Source organism: Sitodiplosis mosellana, unplaced genomic scaffold, assembly GCF_009176505.1.
Source record: "Sitodiplosis mosellana isolate CC-2019 unplaced genomic scaffold, AAFC_SMos_1.0 Smas_scaffold_6226, whole genome shotgun sequence".
Classification (NCBI taxonomy): Eukaryota; Metazoa; Arthropoda; class Insecta; order Diptera; family Cecidomyiidae; genus Sitodiplosis; species Sitodiplosis mosellana.
The window spans coordinates 16,960,102-16,986,114 of record NW_022601467.1 but is presented as its reverse complement, the minus strand read 5'-3'; the positions used below and the strand labels follow the sequence as shown (position 1 = coordinate 16,986,114).

At 35.1% G+C, this 26,013-nt stretch overlaps 1 protein-coding gene across 7 annotated transcripts; it reads left to right on the top strand.

Moving 5' to 3' along the window:
* Positions 1 to 556: 556 nt before the first annotated feature.
* LOC129578650 (uncharacterized) lies at positions 557 to 25,940 on the top strand. Of its 7 annotated transcripts, none has more exons than XM_055467524.1 (10): positions 557 to 750; positions 3,195 to 4,299; positions 7,844 to 7,956; positions 19,224 to 19,436; positions 19,534 to 19,640; positions 19,900 to 20,076; positions 20,320 to 20,436; positions 21,811 to 21,933; positions 23,034 to 23,106; positions 23,532 to 25,940. In XM_055467524.1, exons 2-9 carry the CDS (start codon positions 4,208 to 4,210, stop codon positions 23,049 to 23,051), a joined length of 960 nt encoding a protein of 319 aa, XP_055323499.1. In that variant the 5' UTR covers positions 557 to 750; positions 3,195 to 4,207; the 3' UTR covers positions 23,052 to 23,106; positions 23,532 to 25,940. The 7 variants fall into 7 exon arrangements, with proteins under 7 accessions (XP_055323499.1, XP_055323494.1, XP_055323500.1 ...); XM_055467519.1 differs by having other exon boundaries at positions 20,320 to 20,520; XM_055467521.1 differs by having other exon boundaries at positions 558 to 750; positions 19,900 to 20,070; positions 20,320 to 20,520.
* The last annotated feature ends 73 nt before the right edge of the window (positions 25,941 to 26,013 follow it).

Here is a 26,013-nt window from a genome sequence, read left to right as displayed (position 1 = left end):
ACTGTCTTTTTTTTTCTCAATTTCGTTTGTTTCAGAAGTGTGTATTTTCTGGAAGAAAAACGGCTCGCATTTTCAGTGTGATTACACGCTAAAAGCGACAGAAACAATCAGGTAAAATAACAGTCCAAACCAAGCATTTACTATTTAAGAGGAGAAAAAAAAAACTAAAAGCAAGCAGTCTATACATGGTAAATCAAAATCATGAAGTTTTGATCGTTGCTGTTCCGTATGCTGAGCAACTAGCAACCAGCCAGCCATTCGCGGTCAACATCATATACACACTATAATATCGCATTGGCTTAACACACACGGACACATGAATACGATCGAACCGTCAGACAGCAACAGATAGTAGAGCTTATGTGTCGCACATACACACACACACACATACCTAGCCCAACATATCATACACTCATAACTATTCATTTTTTTTTCTTTGCGTATTTGCGCGCTCTCGCAGAAACGGCAAACAAAACAAGCAATGCGACACGATAGCGAAAAAAAACACCGCACAAACGTATTGTGCTCGAATAAAGACTTCAGATAGTAAAAATCAGCATTCAGTTATAATCAGAGATTGCTAGCGAGAAGTTTGCACAGTGTGTACAACGAACGAGTAAAAATTCGCCTGTTGTTACAAAACGTTCAGAAACAAACAAAATACGATACATTCTAAGAGATCGTTCAAAAGCATCAAGTGCCTAGTTGAGTGTGCATATTGACAATTTCATCGGATCATATCTCTTGAAAGTATGTAAAACTGTAGCAATATTTTCTCTATCTTTTTCTCTATAACTTTGTTGCTATTCTTTTTTTCTCTATCTCATCATTCAATCGTTGTGTACTAGTTGAATGTTTGCATGTTTCAATTTCCGTAATTTTGTGTGCATTTGTTTTTCTGTTGTGCGTCAATACCTGTCAACGTTAGAAGTTTTCTATTTGTTTTTTTGTTCTCGCAAAATCCTGTTGGCATCGAAATTGTAAATAACCGTGCTTTGTTTGCGCGTGAAATGGAACCGCTGCTCATCATTGATATTTATGCGATCATTGATTATCGTCTCTCATTTTGAATGCAGCGAATTTTTTGTGCGTTTTTAAAATTTACCTATGGAATTCATTTTGTTCATAATCATTGCTAAAGTGGCATTCAGCTAATGATTATTTTTTTCGATGGGATCAATTGATTTGCGTTTGATTGGACGCTATGAATACACACATTTGAGTGCAAAATATCAATTTATATACAAATGGATCAATCCTCGCCAATGCCACACAGATTTGCTTCTTCGTCGTCTTCGTCTTCGTCTTCTTATCTTTTTCACATTGAGCCTACGATTTGGCAGTGAGATGCTTTCTCAATGGTTACACTCTCCTCTTATTCCCAAGTTAAGACTTTTAATCGTCTATTGTTGATTAAGCGATTTCGATTGAAAAAAAGACACACACACACACACCAAAATTACATTAAATGGGATGCATTTGATATTCAATTCTCTTGGCCAAATCCGGACCGTTTATCAAATTGTGTGGATAAAGCCGTACATTTTTGATTGGATATAAGGTTGTACGTACCATTTTTGGCGCTGAATCGAAAGTGCGAAATTCAATTAGATAAATAGGACATAAGATTAATTGATCCATTTGGATGCCGGCTGACTCATTTAATGGTTACCCATTTTGTTCCTCATTTTGTGATGTATAACATTTCGCTTTCAATGACCATGTGTCATCATTGCAGAGCAAAACGAAATAAAAATTTATTTATTTCACTGTAGTAAAAAAAACGACGGAAATAAAAAAGATCGGTTTTATTACTATGCAGCACCTAGAAGTTATATATGCTACACAGAAAAAAAACCTGCTTCATTTTTTGGCGATTTTATATACACTTTTTTCTCGGCCAATTCTAACGATGATCTGTAACAATATAATATGTTTATTGACTGGTTGCCACGAGCCGGCTTCAGTTACTGGCTTGTGGTGGTTTTTTGATTTCCGTGCACAAATTAGAGGTTTCTAGCAAAACGTAATCTATTTCCTTCGAAACTAGACCAATGTCCAAAAAGGAAGGAGTTTTTCAAAGAGAAAACAACGGATAAACAGTCAACAACAGTTCAACAATCATTTGGTGTTTGCATGCTCATTTGTCATATTAGCATATTCCAATCCCAGCTATAGCTGGTTTTTCCTTATGTCGCACAAAATGCTTTTTTTTCTGTTGCTTTGAGCCATCTTCTCCATACGTTCAACTATGGAATAAACAACGAACCGGTTCAGTTTTGTCCGAAAACCATTTCTGTTTGGACTTTTTTTTGGACAAAAACACCGGGAATTGAAGCGCCAATTTTTCGGGGCGGTTTGATTGATTGATTCGCGGAATTATGTGTGATTTATTTGTTGTGGAATCGATTTTGAGAAGTTGGAAACGAGTTCGGTAGTACATTCCATTGTGAAATAATAATCTTTTCATACGAATGATTGGTTTTACGATTGATTTTCCGGCGGTATTTTGGGAATTTGACGATATTTTTGTTTGTTTCGTATATTTGGTTGTACACGGTCAGCAATAAAATTAATTATTGCTCATCATTTGTGTGTCCGCGGCGCTAGAGTAAGAAGATTGGCCGATTCCATGCGAAAAAGAGTGCAGCATCGATGGAAATATATATCCCTATATATAGGTAGTCTGCTGCTAATCATAGTCTCAATTGTTTGGTCGCCCACGCTGATATTGCTTTTATGCCTCTACTGCAACGCACACGATCCTCAAATTATGCACCGCAATCACAGCAAAGGTCACATTCAAAGCGAAATGAAGATGCATAATTTAAACATGCGATATGCGCTTACGTAATGACCGTAATTTACTGAATATTTTCAAGATCTACAATACCTCCATCGCTCTCTTTGCTCACTCTCTCTCGCACTCCAATCCCTTTGTGTGTGTGTGTGTATTCTGCGCCGAAGTGTTGTCGGTCAAAAATGCGTACGATTTTATCGTATGAATCGTAATAATTTTTGTTTTGTGTTTTTCTGCTTAATTTGTTTACTCATTCATTCATGATACGTGTGCGCACATTGTTTCACTGTTTTAATTTCGATTCTCGACACTTCTTCATCATTCTGCATCTGATTTCATTGTGTTATTCATGAATTTTTTTTTCTCTGTTCTTGTTTTTCTATGGAATTTTCAGCCAGAACAATTAAAGTTGGTGATATCATCTATACAAATTTCGTACAGGACACCATTCTAAAAGCTATTTACGAACGCGTACTATCGACAAATTCGAGACACTGTAATTGGCATCCAAATTAAGGAGCAATCAACCTGTGTGCGACGTCAATAAAAAAAATCTTCGCCGAAAAATCAGCAGAAAGAGTGTTGCGATTATCATAACCATAAAAAAAGGCGAAGCCCACGAAAAAACGCGTCCGGAATTCAAAACTAAGAGAGAACGGAAAGTGAATATAGAAAGCAATCACCTCCGTTGATCTTCGATATAACAATTCACTCACATTAAACGACCCAACAAAACCGCAAAGTTACGTTACTCTCTACGACAAGTCGAGTCAAATAAATACAGCGACAGTTTTTTTTTCCTCTGTGAGTGTCGAATTGAGAGAAACAAGAATAACATACGGGCCGCAATCAGGTGACTTTGAAATTTACTGAATTGTGCGGCTATGATAACCAGATGAGTTATCAGACGAAAAATACACAAGTTCGAAATTAATTAATTAATTATTGGCGCAAAAGACAGTTACTCCTGTCTCTTCTTCTAACGATCGACGATCTTTTTTTTACTTCTCCATTTTCGAGCGAGAAAAGAGTTGAATTCTCTATTTTATTGATATTGTATTCCAATATCGCTTTCTGAATCAGTGCTTTTGATCACGTCGACACCAAGGAATCGAAGTCTCTTTTTTTTTACTGTCGTGAGAGGTCATTAAAGACTTGGACAAAAAAGAGAGAGAGAGAAATACAAACAAAACCATTCGTAATTTGTTTATGAACCTTCAACGAATATCAGATTTGCTTTCGATTCGAAAATTTTTGTAATTTGTTTCTTTTTGTACGAGAATAAATCGATAAAACCCAAAAAGAAAAAAAAACACGCACACACGCACACAATACACAACGACATATTCCTGCAACCATTCCAGACGAAGCAAGCAAAGCGTAGCCAAGTTGTAAAATCAAAGCAAAATGAAGAGTTTTTGTGCATTTGTGCTTATCAGCGCGACCGTTCTGTTCGAAGCTGTCATTGGTCAATCTCAACTACCTCAATATAGTACCAGGTAAGTGTTCCTTTGCATTTTTCTTCACATTGTTCTCCAATGGAGATGGAGTATCTGCATGTGATGATGCAGCGATTTTTACCATCCATTAAACCACATCTTTTTTTTTATTATGATTTATCAATGTATTTTTTGCCTTCTCTTCGATATGAATATTCAGTAATTCTTGTCAAATCAAATACGAATTGAAAATATATTTAAATATGCAAAATAGCCATCATGAAATGGCAGTCGATGGAGATGTATATGGGCTTCTTTCGACAAAACGCATACACAGAGAGTGGCGTTGAGCATCGAACCAAATTGGGACATAAACCTTCTATATTTTTTTTAATGGGTGTAAGTTTCAAAGTGCAATCTTAAATTTTGCCTTCATTCATTCGTATAACGACCGATATGAATCAGACATTTCATTCAAATCAACAACAACTGCACTGCTGCGATAACAATTTTCTTCGCCCAAATAAAAGAAGAGCAGAAGAAAAAAAAACTCTATCGATTATTATTTATCATGCAAATGTTCAATGCCATTACCAATGAAAACGAAACGGCAACCAAGAAAGAAAAAAAACACCAAAATTACAATTTCAGAGAAATCGCATCGCCACATTTGGTTGCTTTTCTACTGGTCAAACGTTTTCGGTTGTCAAAATGTCAAGTAGATGAGATAGCGCCATAGTTTGGTTGGAAAGATTAAAATGCCAGTCATAAGAATCGACTAATTCTTAAAATAAACATTTTAATAATCAATTTGAATGAGCGTACAAAATCTGTGCACTTTGTTGATGTATAATTTTTGGTTGATTGTGTATACATATTGATGTGAGAGCCTGAAATTAAATGGGCTTTTCTACCCATAAATGTTCATGCGATGCGATGTGCCTGCTTAATAATACACCCAATTGTGTACCGCATATGATTTCTACACAGAAGAATAGCCGCTTTTCTTACGGTGTTGCACAATCAACTGACGTTCCAAACCGTTTGTAGGCTTGAACGGAAGAAATGTGAACACAAAGCTACTAATTACAGGCGAAGTCTATACATATTTTGTAAACGGTGCAATGAATATATGCACAGTTGCTGTGCTGGTGCGCGAATGAAAGAGAAAAACATGGCCGGTGTGAATTGAGAACAAAGAGCAAAATCCAAACTGCGTTTGCACAAAAGCTTTTAATAATATATGAGATATATATTGACCATTGTTATTGTCTCATTAATCTTGTAGAAACAAAATTATGATTTCGTTTTACGAAGAATAAACATTATGTACGCATTCGGCTTACAAATAATGTGGCCGTACACCTTAGCAATCGTCATTTCCAGATAAACGCAACAAATAGCTTGTTAATCAGGCAACAGAAAATGACAATTATTACATCGGGCATGAACTCTTTTCTCGCTCTCTCGACATTAATTGTCATAAATTTATGTCACTTGGTAGCTTGGATACGCTTTAATTTTTGCGAACATTTTCAAGAGATCCAAAACGCCGTTTACACCCAGATTATAATCTCCAGACACAGACTACAATTTCGCTTTTGTCGAATTGTATCCCACGATTACATCGAAATGTGTGCCGAAATGCATACGCTCATTCTACATGAGTCGAGCATTTTGCCCGCTCGAGCACTTGGCTGGTTTGTTGAACACGAGACACAATCGTACGCGGGACCATTGGCACGCACTCTGAATAGAAAATACGCTATTACGATTAACTGCGCAGTTCTGTGTAGTTCGAAAGTGTTGGATGTGTCCGACGGTTACGGCCAGAATAAAATATAAAACATCAAAGTAGGAAGAATTAATGGCCATACCCATTAATCGTTGTTAACATGGATTCAAATTTTAAGGAGATGACAATTGTTTCTTGGCACATCACTTGCAAATGTTCTCATTTTCGCTTTCCATTTTCATTCAGATGACACAAACACACACACACATACTGACGACGCATTTATTTATTTGCTAGGCGCTGTCGATTCAATTCCGTGTCTTTATCTTGAGCCATATATTCATTGCCAAGAACATATTCCCCGTCTTCATACTTCTGGATCTAGTTCCCTTTATGCCGCACATACGTTCATTCGTTGTAATATACGACAGAACAAAAAGAACAACCGCTTAAATTTTTCATTCTTGTTCGGTTCGGTTCGCTTTGGTTCAACTGCTTTTACTTTCATTGTTACTGAGCACCCTTGAATCTTTTTTTTTCGTGTCATTACACGTTTATGAATCAAGTCAATTACTTACGATTCTGTGGAAGACCGAGCACCTTTTGCCAGTAATTTTCCACTGTATTCATTCACGCTTTTGAGAGCTCATCATTTGTTTGCTTGTTGTTTGCAGAAAAAAGAATCAATTAAATGACCAAATTTGGATTGGTTGGAATTTATTATTGCAAAGGTGCGATATGCGCATGCAGCAATCGATGAAATAAAAAAACCCATTGAGCCATCAAATCACAAGCGATATAAATCAAAAGCGTAGTTCATTCAGCTGACAGACATTGTTTTTTCACTCCGAAGCGCCCACACACGAAAGAGAAAGAGAGAGAGAGAGAGAGAGAGAGAAAAAACGGAGATACATGAGATACCACACAACCCATCTTCAACCTTATCCATTTTTAATTCAATGTTGATACCTATCAAAGTCGAAAACACTGTTTCGATAGAAATCCGACCAATATGTCATCATGGGTTCTCATCGAATTAGTTAATTACATTTTCAACGTTAAACGCTTCAAGATTATGACCCAGATATATATTTGACGTCAATTGCTTTGGAAATGGCTGTTGTTGAACGTGAACATGAAACTTTATTCTTCTTCTTTTCCATGGAAGCATCACCAATTTTGGCGACGATTTTGCTATTGACCATGGCATAATTCATCAGCGGCTTTGTCATGTTCTTCGCGTCATCTTCTATTCGCCTATTGAAAAAATGATGATTTGATTTACATGATGAATTATTTGATTAAATTAAAATCAATTTAATGCTTTCGAATGCATAACATAACGTCTACCGCCTTCACAGCAAGAGCCATTCATTTTTGCAAATTTTTTTTCTTCTTTATTGGCGCCGATTGGACTTTACCCAATGAAAGCATTGGTCGAATGGGAAAAAAAGTTTGTCGAGTCAAAAAAGATCAGACAAGTCGAAAAAAAAACTGACTAACGTATACGTGAAAATGATCGAATGGAAATGCTAATAATTTCTTTGGTGAATGTCTTTCACCCGAACGCTTCGTGCGTAATTTGCGATAGAGAAAGAGAGAGAGAGAGAGAGAGAGAGAGAGAGAGAGAGAGAGAGCAAAAAAATAAATTTTGCGAGAATTTTCAAAATTCGTTTAGTTTGGCTAATTTATCGACAAGAATCGTCGATTCGAATTTAAATGAAACCAATCACTTTGCGATTAGAACTGAATTATTCGTCAAGAAAATTTATTATTCATAATTAATTATTCATGTGATGTGAAAAAATGGCTTTTTTCTTCATTTAACAATAGTTTTTTTTGTTTTGTTTTTGTTTTTCTGTTTTGTAGGTATAATAACCTGAACATTGAGCAAATCTTGTCGAGTGACCGTTTAGTGACAAATTACGTGGAATGCTTACTGAGCCGTAAACCCTGCCCACCCGAGGGAAAAGACTTGAAACGTAAGTAAACACTCTCACACATTTCGCTTGTATTTTTCCAATCCCATCGCATTAACATTAAGAAAGAAACAAATTTTGAGAGTCACACAAGTCGGAATTGATTCTAATCAAATGTTCTAATGAAAAATGAATCAATCATCTTTTTATCAGTTGGACAGTTTTTTTCTTCTTCAAATGAATATTCATAACATTAGCGAGAATCATATATTGAGACATGCGCAGGCTTTTAGCAATTTAATTCAGGATTAAATTAACGTTTTGTCCATACTACGTATCAGTTTCGATAAGTGTAAAGAGACAGACATGGGTACATGCCACTGGATATATTTTACGAAGTTAGAAATATTTTGATGGATCAATTGTACACAAAAAGGCAACTTATATTAGCCATTTGTTTTAGAAGTGTTTTTCAAAGTCAAGTCTTCAAAGAAAAGTGTAACCGATTCAATTCTAAAATATATAAATGTCCAATTTGCGTTGAATTGATCGTTATTGGTGGTTAAATAGGTTGTTGGTGGTTAGATGCCAAGAAAAACTTTTCTAGAAAAACACTTACAGTCAATCAGGCAATGCCGTTGTTCCATTGGAATGTGTGTGCCCACGTCTGGTAATCAATCTGGTGTAGACTAATGGAAATTTAGCGTACGATCAAATGAAAACACGTGCCATCTTCATAATCTTTCAAGTGTAAACGAGACAAGGTTTTTCTTCATCATGATAAAATTCTCTCAGCGGATTGTTGTCGCCAAAAGAGATATTAGCGTAACAAATAGAAAAAAGAAGATGGAACGTGATTGCTCCAATGGACCGATGAATCAACCATGACTTTAATCATAATGAATCGTCACCCAGCATGCAAAGCTTATTTTTATATGAATTTACATCGAACCGTTCATTGGATGCTGCGATATGACGCACAAATAACCATATGAGAGCATTATTACAATTTGACGCATTTTCATTTTTTGCCCAAAAAATATCCATAACTCCAATTTTTTTTCTCTCGTTTTGAATTAAGTATTCAGCGTAAAAGAAATCTGCATAAATTTTAACGCGCATTTATTGCCCTTTTTGACGTTGGAGGGACAGAGAAAAATTCTCGGATATTTGATTATGTCAATATTACACACAATTTTTTTTTGGTCCGTATTTCACCTCGAATGGCCTCGGAATATTTGGCCGAAAAATGATCTATAATAGAACTTAAGATGATAGACGAAAAACATTTATGATTACGTTTAACAAATCGTGTCAACTTCTTCACCTGATCAATATATGCACATGGCTTGGTATTCGATATGTGTAAATAACGAAAGAAAAAAATGTTAAAACATAAATATTTTTTACGATGAATTGACCTAATGGAAACAATGTGCCAATGACATTTATATGGAAGTGGCCCATAAAATAGGTTTTTCATTAATCCATAATCTGACCCATAAATATCGGTGTTGATATAATACAATCTATATTCATTTAGTCGGATTCAATCGAATAGAACAGACGCTCGGAATCGGGCGCCCAGACTTTTCTGCTTCAATATGAATGAATAAATACGTGAGCACCAACATTTTCAATGTCAACCACGTGTGAAACGATGAAAATTAAAGTGTGAATGGGACACAAGTTATTTTTATTCAGCATTTTGTCGATTGAAATCCAAAATTCATTTTTTACATCTGTTTGAACCAAAGGAGGCACGTCCACAGCAAAAAATATGAATATTCCGCAATTTAATTCCTTATTGCCATTTTTTTTTTCGGCGGATTTCACGGAATTGGTTCCTATTTTTCGGTTCCGTTTCGAAATAAAAAAAAACTAAGTTTCTTGACCCATCAAAGAAACTTAAGAACTATGAAACGTCATCGAATACGATGTGAAAAAAGACATTAATTAAAAACCTTGTTCGACATTGAAACGTGATTTTCGAGCATTTTTTCTGTATGCATAGAATGGCACAGAAAAAAAAATTGTGTCCTAGGTCTTTGAAGAAATAAAAAAAGATTAATGCCATTTCTCGTAAAAGGCTTTTAACTTCTATCAATCATAATGATAATCGTGTGTCATGAGGGCAATAGCTCAAAGCCACAACAACCATTTTGAACAAGAAATAGTTCCGAAATAAAGGCAAAACGTGAAAATGTTAGCATAAATTCGTATGACCAACGCTAGACTAACTTTCCTTGGACTGGTGTCAGTTTGTTTAAAAAAAATAATGAAAAATAGTGAAACCTACGCTACATATATGAATAAATGGGAGCGTTTAAAAAGAAATCATCAAATTATCAATTTAAATGCCATCAAAGGCATTTTATGTTATATTAATGATATTTTTTTATTGATTCCGGCATTTTAGTGCCCTAAAAATATGAAAAATGGCCCAATTGGGCGATCAATTTCCTAAATCACCTTATACTTGAATATAATGAAATCGATTGTCTAATCGAAATCCAAAATCGATAAAAAAAATAGTTTTGCAAATTTAAAGTGATAAAATCATTTTGTCATAAATATTGGAGCTCAATGAAATCCAGACATTCCAATCAAATTAGTTCATGCACAGTTTTAACTAACTCTCTCATCGAATGCGCAATATCATTGCTAATGTCAAATGTCAGAATTTTTTTTTGCAACTATTCACTTTTTTTAACGGACTTTGGAACGGAACTCGGTAGAATAATTTCTTCTTTAGAACAAAAAAAATAATTGGGACGAATCATATAGAGCCTGTGAATATTGTGACATAATGGAATGAAGCCTGTGTGATGAATTAATTCATTTTGTTATCCTTCGTCAAATTAATGCAAATTAAAACACGTAAAAGTTGACAAAAGTTATTGGGTATCTGGCATAAAATCGGTTGAATAAATAATTTGCTAATTAGTTGATATAATTTATGCGGACCTGTGCGGACATAAGCGGAAACTGTATGCGTATGCTCACCAGCACGCGAGCTGGTTTTACGTTTTAATCAGTGAGAAAAAGTGGAACTGTGGCCGCTTAATAGAGGACATCATCGGGTGTAAAATAATTGCAGATGATAACATCATCAGAGATCATCAGCTCATTTATGATGATGTGATGTCATTCATTTTTTTTTTTGCTCGAAAGATATTTATCAAAGGATTTGGATTCGTACAACTGTTTGGCTAATTAATTGTTTGGCTCACTAATGAAATCAAATCCCAAAAAAACAGCTGCAAAAGAATATTAAAACGAATACAGATGGCAGTGAATTTCAGATGGAAATCGAAACACATCACCTAATGGATGCATTTAACTCAAAACAATACCGAATTCCGAAAAAAAAACTCCGAATTTCAAACACATATATTCTGCCAATGAACCTTGCAATTTTTGGCCAAATACACTAATTTTGCATCCATCTCTTCCGTCCCTTTTATCTTGAGATGACCGACCAGCGTGAGGTTTCTACCAACGAATAATGCAAAATTGTTCCGCATCTCTGCTGAGAAAAACAAATAGTTCGACAGACAATCGGAAACATTTTGATGAATAGATGTGAGAACAAAACAAGTATGTCTGAAAATAACCAATTTTTTATTGGCAAATCATATCGAATTGCGAAAAAGGCGTAAATTAGACCACACAATTGAGTGTAAAATAATTGCTTTGTAAGCAATTACTTAATGATTGGGTGGTCTATAAATAGCGCTAACACGTATTTTCGATTGGATTTAAATTGTTTGCTCATTGAACCATGCGATTTTGGTACTTTTTGGGACGGATTTGATTTCATCCAAATGTTAATGCTTAAATATAGAGATCTATTTAAAGAAATCGAAATAAGATCCACATTCACTTCCATTTGGCATATCAATTAATCAAAGAGTTGCCACTTCAGCCATTTTAATCTAATGTGTTGATAACCTTCCACTTCAAGCAGTGAAATGATGCATTTCAAAGCATTTTCGATGACAACTTCCCCAACGACCGATATCATTGGCAAGCAATAAAGATCCAATTTGCTCAACATCATCAATTAATTGGTTCAACAGCTCGAATTGATGAGCATTGGTTTCTATTTTCAGTCAATCTACCAATTTCCGATATTATTATGAAACTGCAAACTAATCGTTAAACAGTAGCGTGGCAAGGCAATTCTGGATAATTCTCTAGTATAAATAATTCGAATGAATAAAAACAATTAATTAATAAAAAAAAATACTCAAGAAATAAGATGAATATTCACAAAAATACCAAGGTGTTTATGATATGGTTAAATGAATCGATCTGGTCGGAAGGTTCATTGACAATAACAACAAATCAGCCACGAAACGTATCAATCAAATGAAATAAAGGCGTAAAAGAAACACAACAGCACCGACACAGAGTTTAATCAGGCAGAGAAATAAGATAAAGAAATCTTGGCCAGCTTTTTGAAGTGCACAAGCAAACACGTCAAGGTGCTATTCGAAGAGTGTATCGATTTTTTTCTTTTCGTAGCCATAGATTTTTTTCTCTCTGTGTGCGATGGTACACGTTATATTTACCTCCAAAAATGAAACATTCGCTATTCGCAGATGAATGCAGGGCGAGCGAGCGAGCGAGGGAGAGAGGGAGAGAGGAAGAGAGAAAAATTCCAACGTATTCAGATTTGCAGTTATCGTTGCGCATATAAAAAGCGTCTCATTTTTTCTCATTCTCTGTTCCGTTGCGATGTTTTATTTGTTTATTTGGGCCCCAGTTGAAATATACCTTAATTTAAATGTTATTGTTGTTAAACACATGCCAATGCTGATACACGCTTTGTGGTCATTACTTTCACTTTTTGCGACGGCTAAATGAAAGCGATTCATCATTCCGAACACGAAGAAAGGTGCTACAAAAAGACAGCGAATGAACACAGAGAAGAAAAAAAACCGCAGACGCATAAAAAAGCGGGAGCACACGAGCGCACGCACTTGGTCACAGCAAAACAGAAAATAAAAAACCAAACAGAAAAGCCATAATCAAAACAAATGGAGAGAAAATTAAATAAAAACAAAAGAGAAAAGAGAAAACTAAAGAGCACAAAGTGTTGTGTCGGCAGCGGCGGCGGCGTTCGCATACCGATCCATTTCTTCGAAAATTTGTGCAGAAAATTCAAATGAAGCAAACGAGCGACGTGCTAATTAAAATGATCGAGAATCATTGAAAACTGGTTCACACCACAATGATTGGCTGAATACGAACAAAGCCAATCTATTTAAATGACTGTCTTTTTGATTGCTGCACGCGTGCGACAATGTTTCTGTTCTATTATTAAACAGGCAAATAATCGACCGAGGGGATCTAATCGAGAAGAAAAAAGTTTTAATCGTCGAGCCTTGTAACTACTCTATCATTAGATGAAATGCATTGACAATTGGCAGGGAGAGAGAAAAAAATTCTGCTCAGCCCGATCTCAGCGCACCGAGTCTGATTTGTGGCTTTAGCCATGAGCTAATAATTGTCCATACGTCACATCCAGATGCTGGATTCCAATTACTAATTCTGTCTTCGTAATAGTAAAGTAACTTTATTGTGACAATTAAGAACATGTTTTAAATAAAACGTGTGCATTTTCATTCAATACATTCCGAGCCGCACACAGTTCACTTGTTTTTGTTCCTTTTTGCTCACTCTCAAGTGGAATTCTCAAAGAATGATCTGTGTCGATTAGTGTGAATTGATATACAGGTAGAATGCAATTTAAATTCTAAATGACATCAATCATTGGGAAGTTTTTGTGTGTTCGAATTAGGGAAAAAAAACACTTGAATGCGAATTAAGCAGAAGCCGAACAAAAATACTCACCATTTGTTTTGTGAGAAATTTTATTTCGTAATCAATTTCCTCATTGTGTATATTTCCGTACGTACCAGTTACGGGCTGATTTCTTCAGAGCAATGCGTACGCCCAATATATGAATAGCACAAACCGGAGCATCATTAAAAATAAACTTCAGTGACCTAATACTTTTGCTATTACAACCTTTTTTCTTTGTACCCCGAAATAAAAGAGGCAAAAAACTCGGCAAATACTCTTCACATAATAAGCAAATTAGTCTATTCCCGATTTCCTTTACAAAAGGGACTGGTATTGTTAAGTATTGAATCGAGAGAGGCCGGGTTCAATGTTTATACTTATATTTTTTCAACAAGATGCTAGACTCTAATTGGGTTTACATTGGAACGTGGTTTTATAGTTCAATCCGGATTGTAAAGATGCGGTGCAGCATCAGTGGCCACGCTGCTGCTGCTACCAAAGCAGAAGCACCAGTTGTAGCGGCGATGGAGACATTTGCTATTGAAATGCCAATGATTCAATACAAAATTCGTATTCAGATAGATTATTTCTTCTTCTCTTTTCGATTAATATTCCGAAAACAGTTAGATGTTGTGCACAAGGTCAAAATGTTGTTTAAATCTTGAAACATGTATAATTTTCAGCAAGAAAGAGAGAGAGAGAGAGAAAAAATGGCGTCGTCGGCGACTATGAGTGTTTTTGATGAGATCTATTCTCTTTTTATACATGTGTGTTGACTACTTCTTGATTCGTAGGCAAATTTTCTTGGCATACATAAAAATCTCGTTTTTTCTCAGCATTTTGCTATGACTTTGATTCGCCACTCGTACAGGAAATTACAAAAACAACGAGAAAAAAAACCATTGTGACGATGTGTGAGCGTGTGCGCGCGTACGCGCACGCTCTCTCGATTCACACTCAATACAAACGACGCACCAACACATATAATCTTGAAAAATAAGCAATAATCATATCAAATTTGCGAAATAAAAAAAGAAACACAAAGTCGTATTTAAAATCAACATAAATAGATAATTTATGCGGGGCAGTGGCACATGTCCATTCATCTCGAATCTAATTTCAAGATTTATCGATTGCTGTTCACTGTTCTAGAAGACCGAGAATAAAGAGAGAGAGAGAGAGAGAGAGAGAGTGAGTGAGTCTCTGTGTGTGTTGCTGACACAAAGCACATCCAAATTGTGACACAAATGTGTTGGGAAAAACGTCAGCAAGATTGAAAGCCGTATTGTTGACATGCGTTCACCGTCAAATGCATAAATTAATCAAATTAAATGTAAATTAAACAGATATACCGAGAACCATCTTTATCGTGTGATATTTGCGCATTCGTTTGTCTGCCACCTTATAAAGATCGTTCTCACAACGCTGTTTAACATAGTTTATCAACGTTTATAATTTCCAAATGGTTTTTTTTTCATATGCGAAAATTGAAAGATCAGCGTCTTGAGTATGGACTCAACGATTCACGACGAACGATCGAAAGGTTTCACGATGCGCAAAACTTCTTCATGAATGACCGCAAACAGCATACTTAATGTGTGCTTAAGCACTGCAATTAAAAGTTGTTGCCAACAACAACAGCAAAGACATGTGCAAAAAACAAACGGTATGGGCTTTTCCGGTCTTTATCGCTTCTTTCATTTGCAATTTCTTGGAATTGACTGACAACGCCATACCGTTGGAAAGTTTATTATTAACTTTTGGGCATGGTAAACACGTGCTAAATATTATTGGCCATATTGGTGTTTTCGAAAATATCCAATTTGAATGGGTCTTAAATCATCCGAAATGTTCAATAAACAAACAAACAAACACACACACACACACGCAGTGCATAAAATGATGTGTGCCAACGCATGATATTGGATATGGAAGCGATGACAATCGATCGGTCACTGCTCATTTGAAATGCGCGTAAACACTTGAAATGCAAAAAAACAAGTTTGAATCGAACACGAAAAGAAGCGGATGTGAAAATGGCGTGAAAATAAAACACTGATGACGTCGGCAATGCATTAATGGCAGCATTGCAATCCCAAAGATCATTCATTCATTCATTCGCTCGTTTGGATAGTCAATAAAAAAAAGTTATATCTTCTATGCCATTGCCATTTGAAGCTTCCGTTTGTCAACCATTGCGCTATTGTACTTCATTAGCTAATTAGTATAAGCACATTTTGGGCACTATTGTCACATAATCACAAGCATATAATCTTTCCTAATTTCGGTTTCAAATACATATGGTGCGGTTCGCCTAAGGAACACTTTTTTATGAAATGAATTTATTTTATATGTTGATTAAACGAGAAGCAAAACCAACAACAACAACCGAAATGAAATTTAGGTCAACCCGAACGTCATTAAATCATTTACGAGAAACGATAGCAAAGCCATATACTTTCGATCTTTAACATTGTTTTTGCCATTCTTGGACCTTGCATCTCATAAGCGCCGCATGTTGTAACACGAAACACATACACACACGATGATTTTGTTCGCTGCAAAAATGCATTGACCATTTACAGCCGAAATTTGTATCAATTCTATTCGAAAAAGTCAAGGATTGCTTCTTTACAACCATTTTTCAATCCACGAAGAAGATAGAAACGTAGAAGATATCCGTCAATTTGAAAATTGAGACCAATTAATTTGATGATCAATGTCAATGCTCTTATCCATGCATACCTATCCGGTGGCCCGGTGTCCAAATAAAATGCTTATCATTTCACTCTAATGCCATGCTGGCCGAAAATCATTTTGATTAACCATTTGTCTTTAGTTTTGTAGTTTTGGTTGTTTGATGGATAAATTTTAGTCGAAGCACACCCATCGAAAGAGTTGTCGAAAGATTCGATGCAACGATAAGCAGTTTGAAGTTTATCTCATTTCGAATGGTACTTTAGCAGAAAGCGTGAAACCGCGTCCGCTCGGGCGAACACCAAACCGGAGCATAAAATATTCAATTAAATTATTCAAATCGAATCGAATCGAATCGAATCGAAGCAAGCAAGGTGTGCATGTGTGTGTTTCAACACGATACAGACTGACTAAAATAGACGAGTATGAATGTAAACGAGCCCTTGTATTCATCGAATTCAATGTCACGTCATCAAAAAGATATTGAAAAAACAGTCGAAAAACCATAGCGGTGCACTGCCGATACAAACGTGGCGGGGCCACGTAGTGCTCTACGACATGTAGTTTGCATAACGTAGTTAGGGCGCGTAGTATTATCGTTGCACCGCTATGCGAAAAACGTTTTTCGGATTTTTTTGTTTTCTTTTCTTACGCGATAGATGTTTTTATTGTGTGACGTTGATTTGATATCGAATGGCAGAGACCGCATTGAATCGATTCACTTCAATCCATTGCAGTCCAATGTGTTTGAAATGAAAAATGATATTTATATGGAATAAAATCTAGACATTTTCCATTTTCAGCATTTATAAACATATATATTATGTCGACAGGCAAATCCAAATGGCATGGAAATGTGTGCGATTGCTGAAACAGTCATAGGAAAAATGCCAGAAAAAAATATGATAGTCATAATCATAATGCAAAGTCATTGAGCCCATCAATGCACAGTTTAAGCGGAAGATTGGCAAAACTTTTGCTATTTATATTGATGTTCAGCGCCAAATAGCCCAAGTGAATGCATAAAAATAACCATTTCGAATATGAAAATATGTAATTTGAAAATAATTGAAGAACGGCGGAAAAACGATGAATGAGTGAATGGATCGAAGCGGCCCGACTAAATAATCCATAACAAACTCCGATCACAAACAAACAATATTCAACGCAAAAATGTAGACACAGATAAACGTAGCTACGATGCGAACCATATGCGCACCACCATATTCAATAAAATTTCGATAATTCAGTGAACAAAATTGAAATTCAATCTAGCGTCGAGTTGTTTCCTTGATTTGTTTATCAAACAATTTTTCGGCACATGTGCCATTGTTTTCTTCGTATCTAATAACGAAGCGTAACGAAGTGAAGAAAGAGCGTAAAAAAGAAGTTTTGCCATTTAAATCATTGTCACTTCAATAATTTTGTTGCCATATTTTAGCGCTGAAGCTTGTTTACTTTTCGCTTGCGATTTGTCATTCAATCGAATGGGAGGGTTCGATTTTGTGAGGAATTTTTTTTATTACTTTATTTTATGGTATGGCGCAACAAACAACGTTCTTACACACAATCTTCTTATAAATTCAAGAAATGAACGTTATCTGCATTGATGAACTCTGAAGCTGAATTTAATCGATTCCACATGATACGCTTAAAAAATTGATATGGGTGCGCACAAATGGACTTTGTTGTTGTGATCGTAACAAAATCGCATAAAATTACTTGCATATCTTTAAAATAAAAGTGATAACCATCGGATATAGTACGGAATGCCTAACATCTTTCCATGATTCACATGTTTATAAGCATAAATTACCCATTTTTGTCACTCTGTCAAAATGCTAAAAATAAAAATAGATCCACATCGACTGGAACAAATTCAATCTATAGTAAGGCTAAAGACGTAGAAACTTTTACGGCTGCAAACTTTCCGTGTTCTCAAAAGCGGCCCAGTTCAACAATTCAGAACTCACGGTTCACTGTTCACCCATATGACGAAAACTGAACAAGTTAAAATACGACGACGTGATTCGAAACGCGATATGTTTACTTCCTTCATCGTCAGCGCGTCATCAGTGAATCTATGATGATTTGTTTTTAAATAGCAAAGTTCCTATATGCCAACCAAATGGAAAAAAAAGAGCTGAACAGCACAAAAAATGACCGGTGTGGTCACTATTCAGCAATAGTGATTCAGTCGAAATGGCAAACGAACATTGTTACTTCTCGGTGCTATCTTTATTTTGGTTGAAAAACGAAAAAAAAACACCGATATTGTCACCAATTAAATTGTGTTGTGTTGTGCTAAAAGTTTTCGGGATTATTTATTTACCAAAGTCATGGATGTGTGGAAGAATGAAAAGGAAGACCAAAACAAAAAAAAAAGACTCGTAACACCGAAAGAATAAAAGGGGTAATAAAATCGACTTATTTGACAGAACAACAAACATCGCCCAAACAATTGATTGAGAGAGAAATGCTATTTTTAGAAGCTCATCTTTGTTTGAAGCCATCGAAAATGGTTGTTGTTTAAACTTTTATGGCCGACAAAGAAATGTCGAAAGATAAGCCTCGAGATACAAAACGGTATAATTAGGTTAGACAAGAACCATACCGCCTACTCTCTATGCTCCTGTCTGTTGTGTGAATGTGCTCTTGTTTGAAAAAATGGTAAAGTGTCGGTTTTGGTTGATGAATGATTCACACCATCACCGTTGCCACTGCCACCGCTGCCACAAAAACAAAACACATCAAACGTCGAAAGAACAACCATTGGCATGAAAATTGATTCGATTTTTTATTTGCTTGGGATGATTTAGGTATATTGCCAGAAGCTTTACGAACAAAATGCGCCCGTTGCTCACCGCAACAGTTGGAAGGTGGTTTGCGTGTAATCACCAAGCTTTACTACGACTATCCCACACAATACAATCGTCTTCGAGCCAAATGGGATCCAACCGGTGAATACCATCGTCGATTTGAGGAATACCTCCGCGGATTGCAGTTCAACACCATCAACAATGATTCGTCACGTAAGTGTATTTGACTTGCTCGTTCTCTCTCACTTCACAACAGCAAAACCGTTTAGTTTCATTTGACCAACTTTGTCTATGTTTTTTTTTTGTACAGCGCAACCAACCACAGCAACCAACAACGGACCAAAGACACCATCGATTGTTGCATCTGCATCATCAAACAATCAAAATGTCATCCCAACGGCATTGCCCACGGCAACGGTACGTTAACTCTAAAACACTCACCGGTTTTTTTCCCCACTTGATTGATAATAATCAAAAATTTATTTTGTATATTTTCAAATTGATTTCCACACCCAAAATCACACACGCAATTTGTTTGATGCAAAAAAAAAAACTTGTGGTGGCTTCAAAAAAATTTCCCAATGCACAATTGAAATGCACAAACACACATGCAAATTTGAAAAAAAACAACCAACCCAAATGCAAACACAACAACACATGGATTACTGGGTCACAGGATCTATTTAATAATACACAAAGACCAGCACGTAATCCGGAAATTGCACAGAATCCAAGCACAAATATTCGTACAACAAATTCGGTTGCACCCTCGAATGGTGTTTTCAATCGGTTTGGAGGTGATGATGATGACGCATTTGGTGGTGATTCGGCTGTTGTTACTCAATCGGTAGCGGTTTGTTTTGTATTTTCTACTTTAATTTTTTTTTCTCTTCTTTCCGTGCAATTCAATTATTAAACTTAGCTCTAGAGGTATCAATCGATAGCAGCTCTTTATCAATTTAGCGAGCCCAAACAATCGATCAATTAAATTCCGAATGATGAATCATTGCTGTATTCTTCTCTCTCTCTCCCTCTCTCTCTCTCCTCGTTCTTACTTTTTTTTCGTCTCGGTTTTTTCTCTCCCTCCATCGTGTAGACGGCAACAACACAGCGTACAATGCCCACATTAGCAGCGGTACCATCACAACGAGCCACGCAAGGGACAACAAAACGACCAAAGCGTCCAAATGTTGTAAATGAAGCACCAGCCACGGTAAGACTGCATAAAAACACTAATAAAGTTGTGAGAAAAGCACATCAACCATCAGAGGTCGAATACACGGTTTACACATTCCAAGTAAATATCAATCAAATTGACCGACAATGCCTACGTCTATCTGCGCCTAAAGCTCTACTGCTATACACTTTAAACTGTTTTTTTTTCAATTCGTATCTTCGGGAGTCTTTTGATAACTGCGCCTTTCCATATTCAATTCTTCAGTTCAATTAATCAATTTGTGTACTGGGTGCGCGAACGAACCAACGTGAATGGAGTTAAGTTCTCTCATCGTAACGGTTCAATGGGTTTTGCGGGTCGAACCCCTTGCGACTGAAATAAGAGCGAATGGAATGAAAAAGCGATACATACACGAGCGAATCGAAAAAATCAATCGAAATTTACATAAAAAAAGCTACACAATCAGTCATTATTGCAGGATTATAACGAAATTAATAGCTTGGGCTGATTTCAAGGACATGAATTTATTGTACGTGCAAATGTGCTAGGATGTTCGCTGAAACACGATCCGACAGCAAAAACCAAAAATATATGGACACTGAATGTACAGAATGTGACAAGAGCGAAACTAGTGAAAATATTCATGAACTAACATGTCATCACAAAGTTTCTATCTTAATTGCATTGAAAAACACAATAACAACGCCTGAAAGTAGTCAAAATTGCAAGTTTCAATCATTTAAACATGAATAAACATGTAAAGCACGTACACATTTCTGTGACGTAAAAAGTCTCATGCTATCGGATCGTGCGCTGAAATCTATTGGTAAAAATAAAATCCACACCGCGCGCATGCAGATTTTTTTTATTCTCTGAACACTGATCTTCTATAAACCCTATCTACATCGTGGAAATATGATAATGTTCAAAGAATTCTTCAATGCAACCAACAAACATTTCTTAAATTCTTTCCTTTCTTTTCTGCATGATAAGAATTTTATTTTATTTTATAAAAAGCTGTTTATTTTTGGGCACTATATTTAACATAATATGGACAAGTGGATTTAACTTCTTTTCTCTTCACAATAATTTTATTGGAATAACATTCGAACAGCGGGTGAAGTGAAAAAAAAACCAACGCAAACACGACGATGGGATATTTTTTTTCCACCGAAATTCTCAATATCTATCTAAATTTTCGACTTTACTACCAATTCATTCTATAAATTTTTTTTCATCATTTATTTGTAATCGAATGTAATTTAACGAATTTTTTTCTTTCCTTTTTTTTCTTGTTTTTTCCTGTTCATCGTATTCTCTTTCGTTCTGATGTTTGTTTATTCTTCCGCATTGGATGGTATGCGTAACGACATAAAAATAAAAATAAAATGACTTGATGGACGCGCACAGGCTCAGCCGGATGTGGTGTATATTCAAACGCAACACCCGTTGGTCGGTTTGATAAATTCCATCGGTTTCAAAATCTCAAGCACCGCCGACTTTTTCGCCGGCATGTTGCGAGGAACCATTCAGGTAATTAAAGCTAAACGCAAGCATCTACTGAAATCCACACGGACAGTTTCGGCCCAACCAATCAAAAGAAAATCGAATTCCAACCATAAATTTATCCATCATTAAACCATTTTAATTTATATTTCTCATTGGACAATTATACACTTTAAACAAACATACATACAAAACACACACACACACACACACACGCCCACGATTCAAACCATACCATCGAATTTTCGACTTCTCAAAAAACTGTTTACTTAAAGTGCCTAGAATTGTTGGAAAAATGGAAGCGAAGCCTTGTCTAAACTAAGGCAAAGTGCAAATTAATACAGGCGCTGCGCCAGAAATGCATTCTTCCTAAAATTGGCCGCTCTTCCTTTGTCACAAACACACATATACTTCATCGAATTATGCTAACACACCGAACATAATAACTGATAGAACAAAAAAATAAAACGGACTCTGTGGAAATTGCCAAACACGAGACAATCGGCAATATTCAATAAGAACCAAAAAAAATCATATTTATTCTACGTACATTTATCATAATCGTAAATTCTATTTTTTTTATTTATAATTTATCCAAATGTGTCCAATTTAATCATATATCGACCTCTTGACCTCTTGACCTCTTGACCTCTTGACCTTACTTACTATCCATATCCAAATATCTCTTTGCCTGTCCACTATCCAATTAAGTCATATATAGACAAAGCAATGTTTTAATTTATTATTCAAATTTTGTTTTAGTTTATATTGTATGTTGATAATTTTAGAATTAGAATCATTTTTTTCTTGAAATGGATTTATATGTAATTGAAAATGACAACAACGACGAAACAAAAATGGTTTCAACTTTTTTTTTCTGATAGAATAATTTGTGTTTAAAATAATTTATATTAGACTTTTGTTTTGTAAACCCAAAGTTCCCATTCCCTTATTTACTTCCGTCCATGAATTTTTCAGCTATGCATTTAAATTCGTTCATTTAAGTTAAAGTGGATATTTGAACATAATTTATTTTTACTTTTGATTCGTTTTGTTTTTGTGTCTAAATTTTTGTGATGACTGATTTTTTATGTGTTTTTTTTTTAATTTTCTTTTCCACATTCTAGAAATGGTTCATAATTTAATTTCTAATATGATGTGGTGTACTGATGATAATTTAGTATCTGGTTTTTATTAAATGTGGGTTAATTTTTGTGTTTATTTTTTCCATTTTTTTCTATACTTTCTTACATTCTGTTTCTGAGATCATTTCTTCTATTTATCTCAAAAAAGGGGGTTCGGAAACACCAATTATTTCCAAACGAATTCAAAACTACACACACTTTGTATGGTAGCTAACATAAGCATACATATTTGCATATCTGACTGTGAAACTATGTGTGCTCACAGCGTTCCGTCCCCTTTCCTCTATCAGTTTTTATGCACTTTCCTTGAGTTTGCATTTTTTTTCCATAATTTTCCTTCTCCTTATTCACACACTCCTCCTCTTTTGTTCACCCGATTTGATTAGTTTTTATTTTGTTTTTCATTTTGTTTGGTAAACTGATCAATTTTGTTTTTCTTCTCTTTTTTTCCCTCCGTATGGTTACACACTACTTATGCAGAAAACGTAAATGTAGTAGATCGAATATGAATTGCCGTTTTAGGCATGATAAAAATCGCACAAAATGGGATTTCGAAGTAAAAAAAAGAAACAAATATGAACACACACACACACACACACACGCAGTGACCGAATACATTTTTAGAAAACAAACATTCTATGCAACTTTGTACATTTTTTTTCTGGGGCGGATGAGACATATTGGATCCACATTAAATATTAACATTTATGTTTTTTTTTCTGTACACACAACGATCAAATTCTTTTCCCCGAAGCAAAACATATATGAATGTCCGAGAATGGAAACGCAACTTCTATTCACAACACATATAAGTGAAACAAAAATAAATTTTTTTATTGAAATGAAACAACACAATCGAATTTTTTCAAAATGTAACAACAAAAAAGATTTTTTTAAAGTGTAACATCGGTATGTTGTTACACTTACTACATACCGATGTTACACTTTAAAAAAATCTTTTTTGTTGTTACACTTTGAAAAAATTCGATTGTGTTGTTTCATTTCAATAAAAAAAATTATTTTTGTTTCACTTATATGTGTTGTGAATAGAAGTTGCATTTTCATTCTCGGACATTCATATATATTTCAATTAACGAAGCGATTGGGTGAAGAAAATTTGGATGTCGGTTTATATTTTCTCAAAAAAGTAACAAGATATGTATTTAGTTTTAGGTAACGATTTAAGTAATCAACAAAACGTCAATAACAAACTTTGTTCTAGATTGGTGTATATCGTCTGCCGTTGGCACATGATTGAAAGGTGAATGTTTTGTTTTTGTTAGAGAGGGGAAAAAGTACAGTTTTAAATTGAATCTCGCACACATGCAACAAAGTCATATTAATAGAGAAAGAGTCTTCCACTCGAGATAAAGAGAAAATATTGAGTTTACTGTATCTATTTGTTCGATAAGAATTTGATAGAATTATTGGATGAATACTTCTAGTGTGCGATGCCGTTTAGGATAGGAATATATTTATTTTTGTTTCTTGTGCTGTTTATCGTGCCTAGAAAAAGTTTCAGTTGAATGTTTGAAGACGAAAATAGAACACACACAGCTTTTTTTGGATTCAGCTGAACATACACTGAGAAAAGGTTTTCTGAAGGTTTTTTGGTGGTTATATCGTATTGCAAATAAAGTTGGACGATTCACAAAATCCATATAAAAAAGATTGGAAACTAACCATTTACAAACGCCATCTGTAATTTTTTCAGAAAACTTTTTCTCAGTGTATACACTGAGAAAAGGCTGGAAGGAAATATTCCAACAAGTGCGGGAATGCTATCGAAATTCCAAACATGGTTGGACAATTCACAAAACCGTCTGCAATGACAACATTTACAACGCAGGGTTGGAATATTTCCTTCCAGCCTTTTCTCAGTGTACACACAAGAAATGTGTATATATATTGTATGTGTTTAAAATTTTGAGGTAGAATCGGTAAAAGCAAATTATGCAAACTAACAATCATTGTTCCGAATTGTATGAAATAACAACGTAACCGAAACGTACTTATTTTGTTTATGGTATTGGCTTCCGAACGGAAGTGCCGGTGCAAAAATTAATTGTCCCTTAAATAATGACATGTTTTATGTTTATTTTCATCAATATTTTTGCTTCGTTCGAAAGTTGGCTTCGTAATTGCAAATTAATACTCACAATGTCAATAAGCCATTTATCATATGTCCAAGTGGTGAATTACTAAAAATTATACACCCAAAAATAAACAAACGACTAACAACAATCCATATGGAAAGGACATTTTTGGAAATTAATGTTTATGTGGCTAAAAGTATCTACCCAATTAGAAAAAAACACACACAACATTTTAATACCCAATTAGACATGTCGCGCAGACAGATATTTTTTTTTCGGAATTGTGATTTTGTTAACACAGTGAATTTTGAAATGCCGAAACGTATAAGTTTTGATCAGTGATATTTTTTTTTCTTCTTTGATTATTTTCTCTTTTTTTTATTTTTCCTTCATTTATTTAGTGAGTAGAGCCAAGAAGTTTAGTTCATAAGGTAAAGCAAGTATGCAAAAATTGTCATGCAAATTTGTAGCGCTAGAACCATTCATGGAAAGCAATATTCAATTATAGTTGATATGTTTTTTTTTTATTTTCATAACAGATAACTTTAGTAGCAATTTTATAATATTACTCTCTATTTTGCGTCTGTGTACGACGGCAAGTAGGATTTCGATAGTGTTTGATTTTTAGATAAACAACAACAGAAAATACTGGAAAATTCGCAAGTAAACAGAGCGAGTATTATACCGCTTGAAACTTTCGCGCTCTTTTGATGTAATTCTGTTGAACCTTATTGTAAACAAGTGTATTAATAAAGCAAAAATTATATTCTTGATACGAAAAAAAAGCGTAAAACGAGTTTGTTTTTTTTCCCCATTCAGCTGATGCATTCATTTCGATTAATCCAATATCGATTCGGTGAACGTGT

Excerpts from the sequence above, each read along its gene's own strand:
- LOC129578650 (XM_055467519.1), top strand. The coding sequence starts at position 4,208 with ATGAAGAGTTTTTGTGCATTTGTGCTTATCAGCGCGACCGTTCTGTTC. Across the intron at positions 4,300-7,843 it reads CTACCTCAATATAGTACCAG|GTATAATAACCTGAACATTG; the intron begins GTAAGTGTTCCT and ends TCTGTTTTGTAG. Across the intron at positions 20,077-20,319 it reads TTGTTACTCAATCGGTAGCG|ACGGCAACAACACAGCGTAC; the intron begins GTTTGTTTTGTA and ends TCCATCGTGTAG.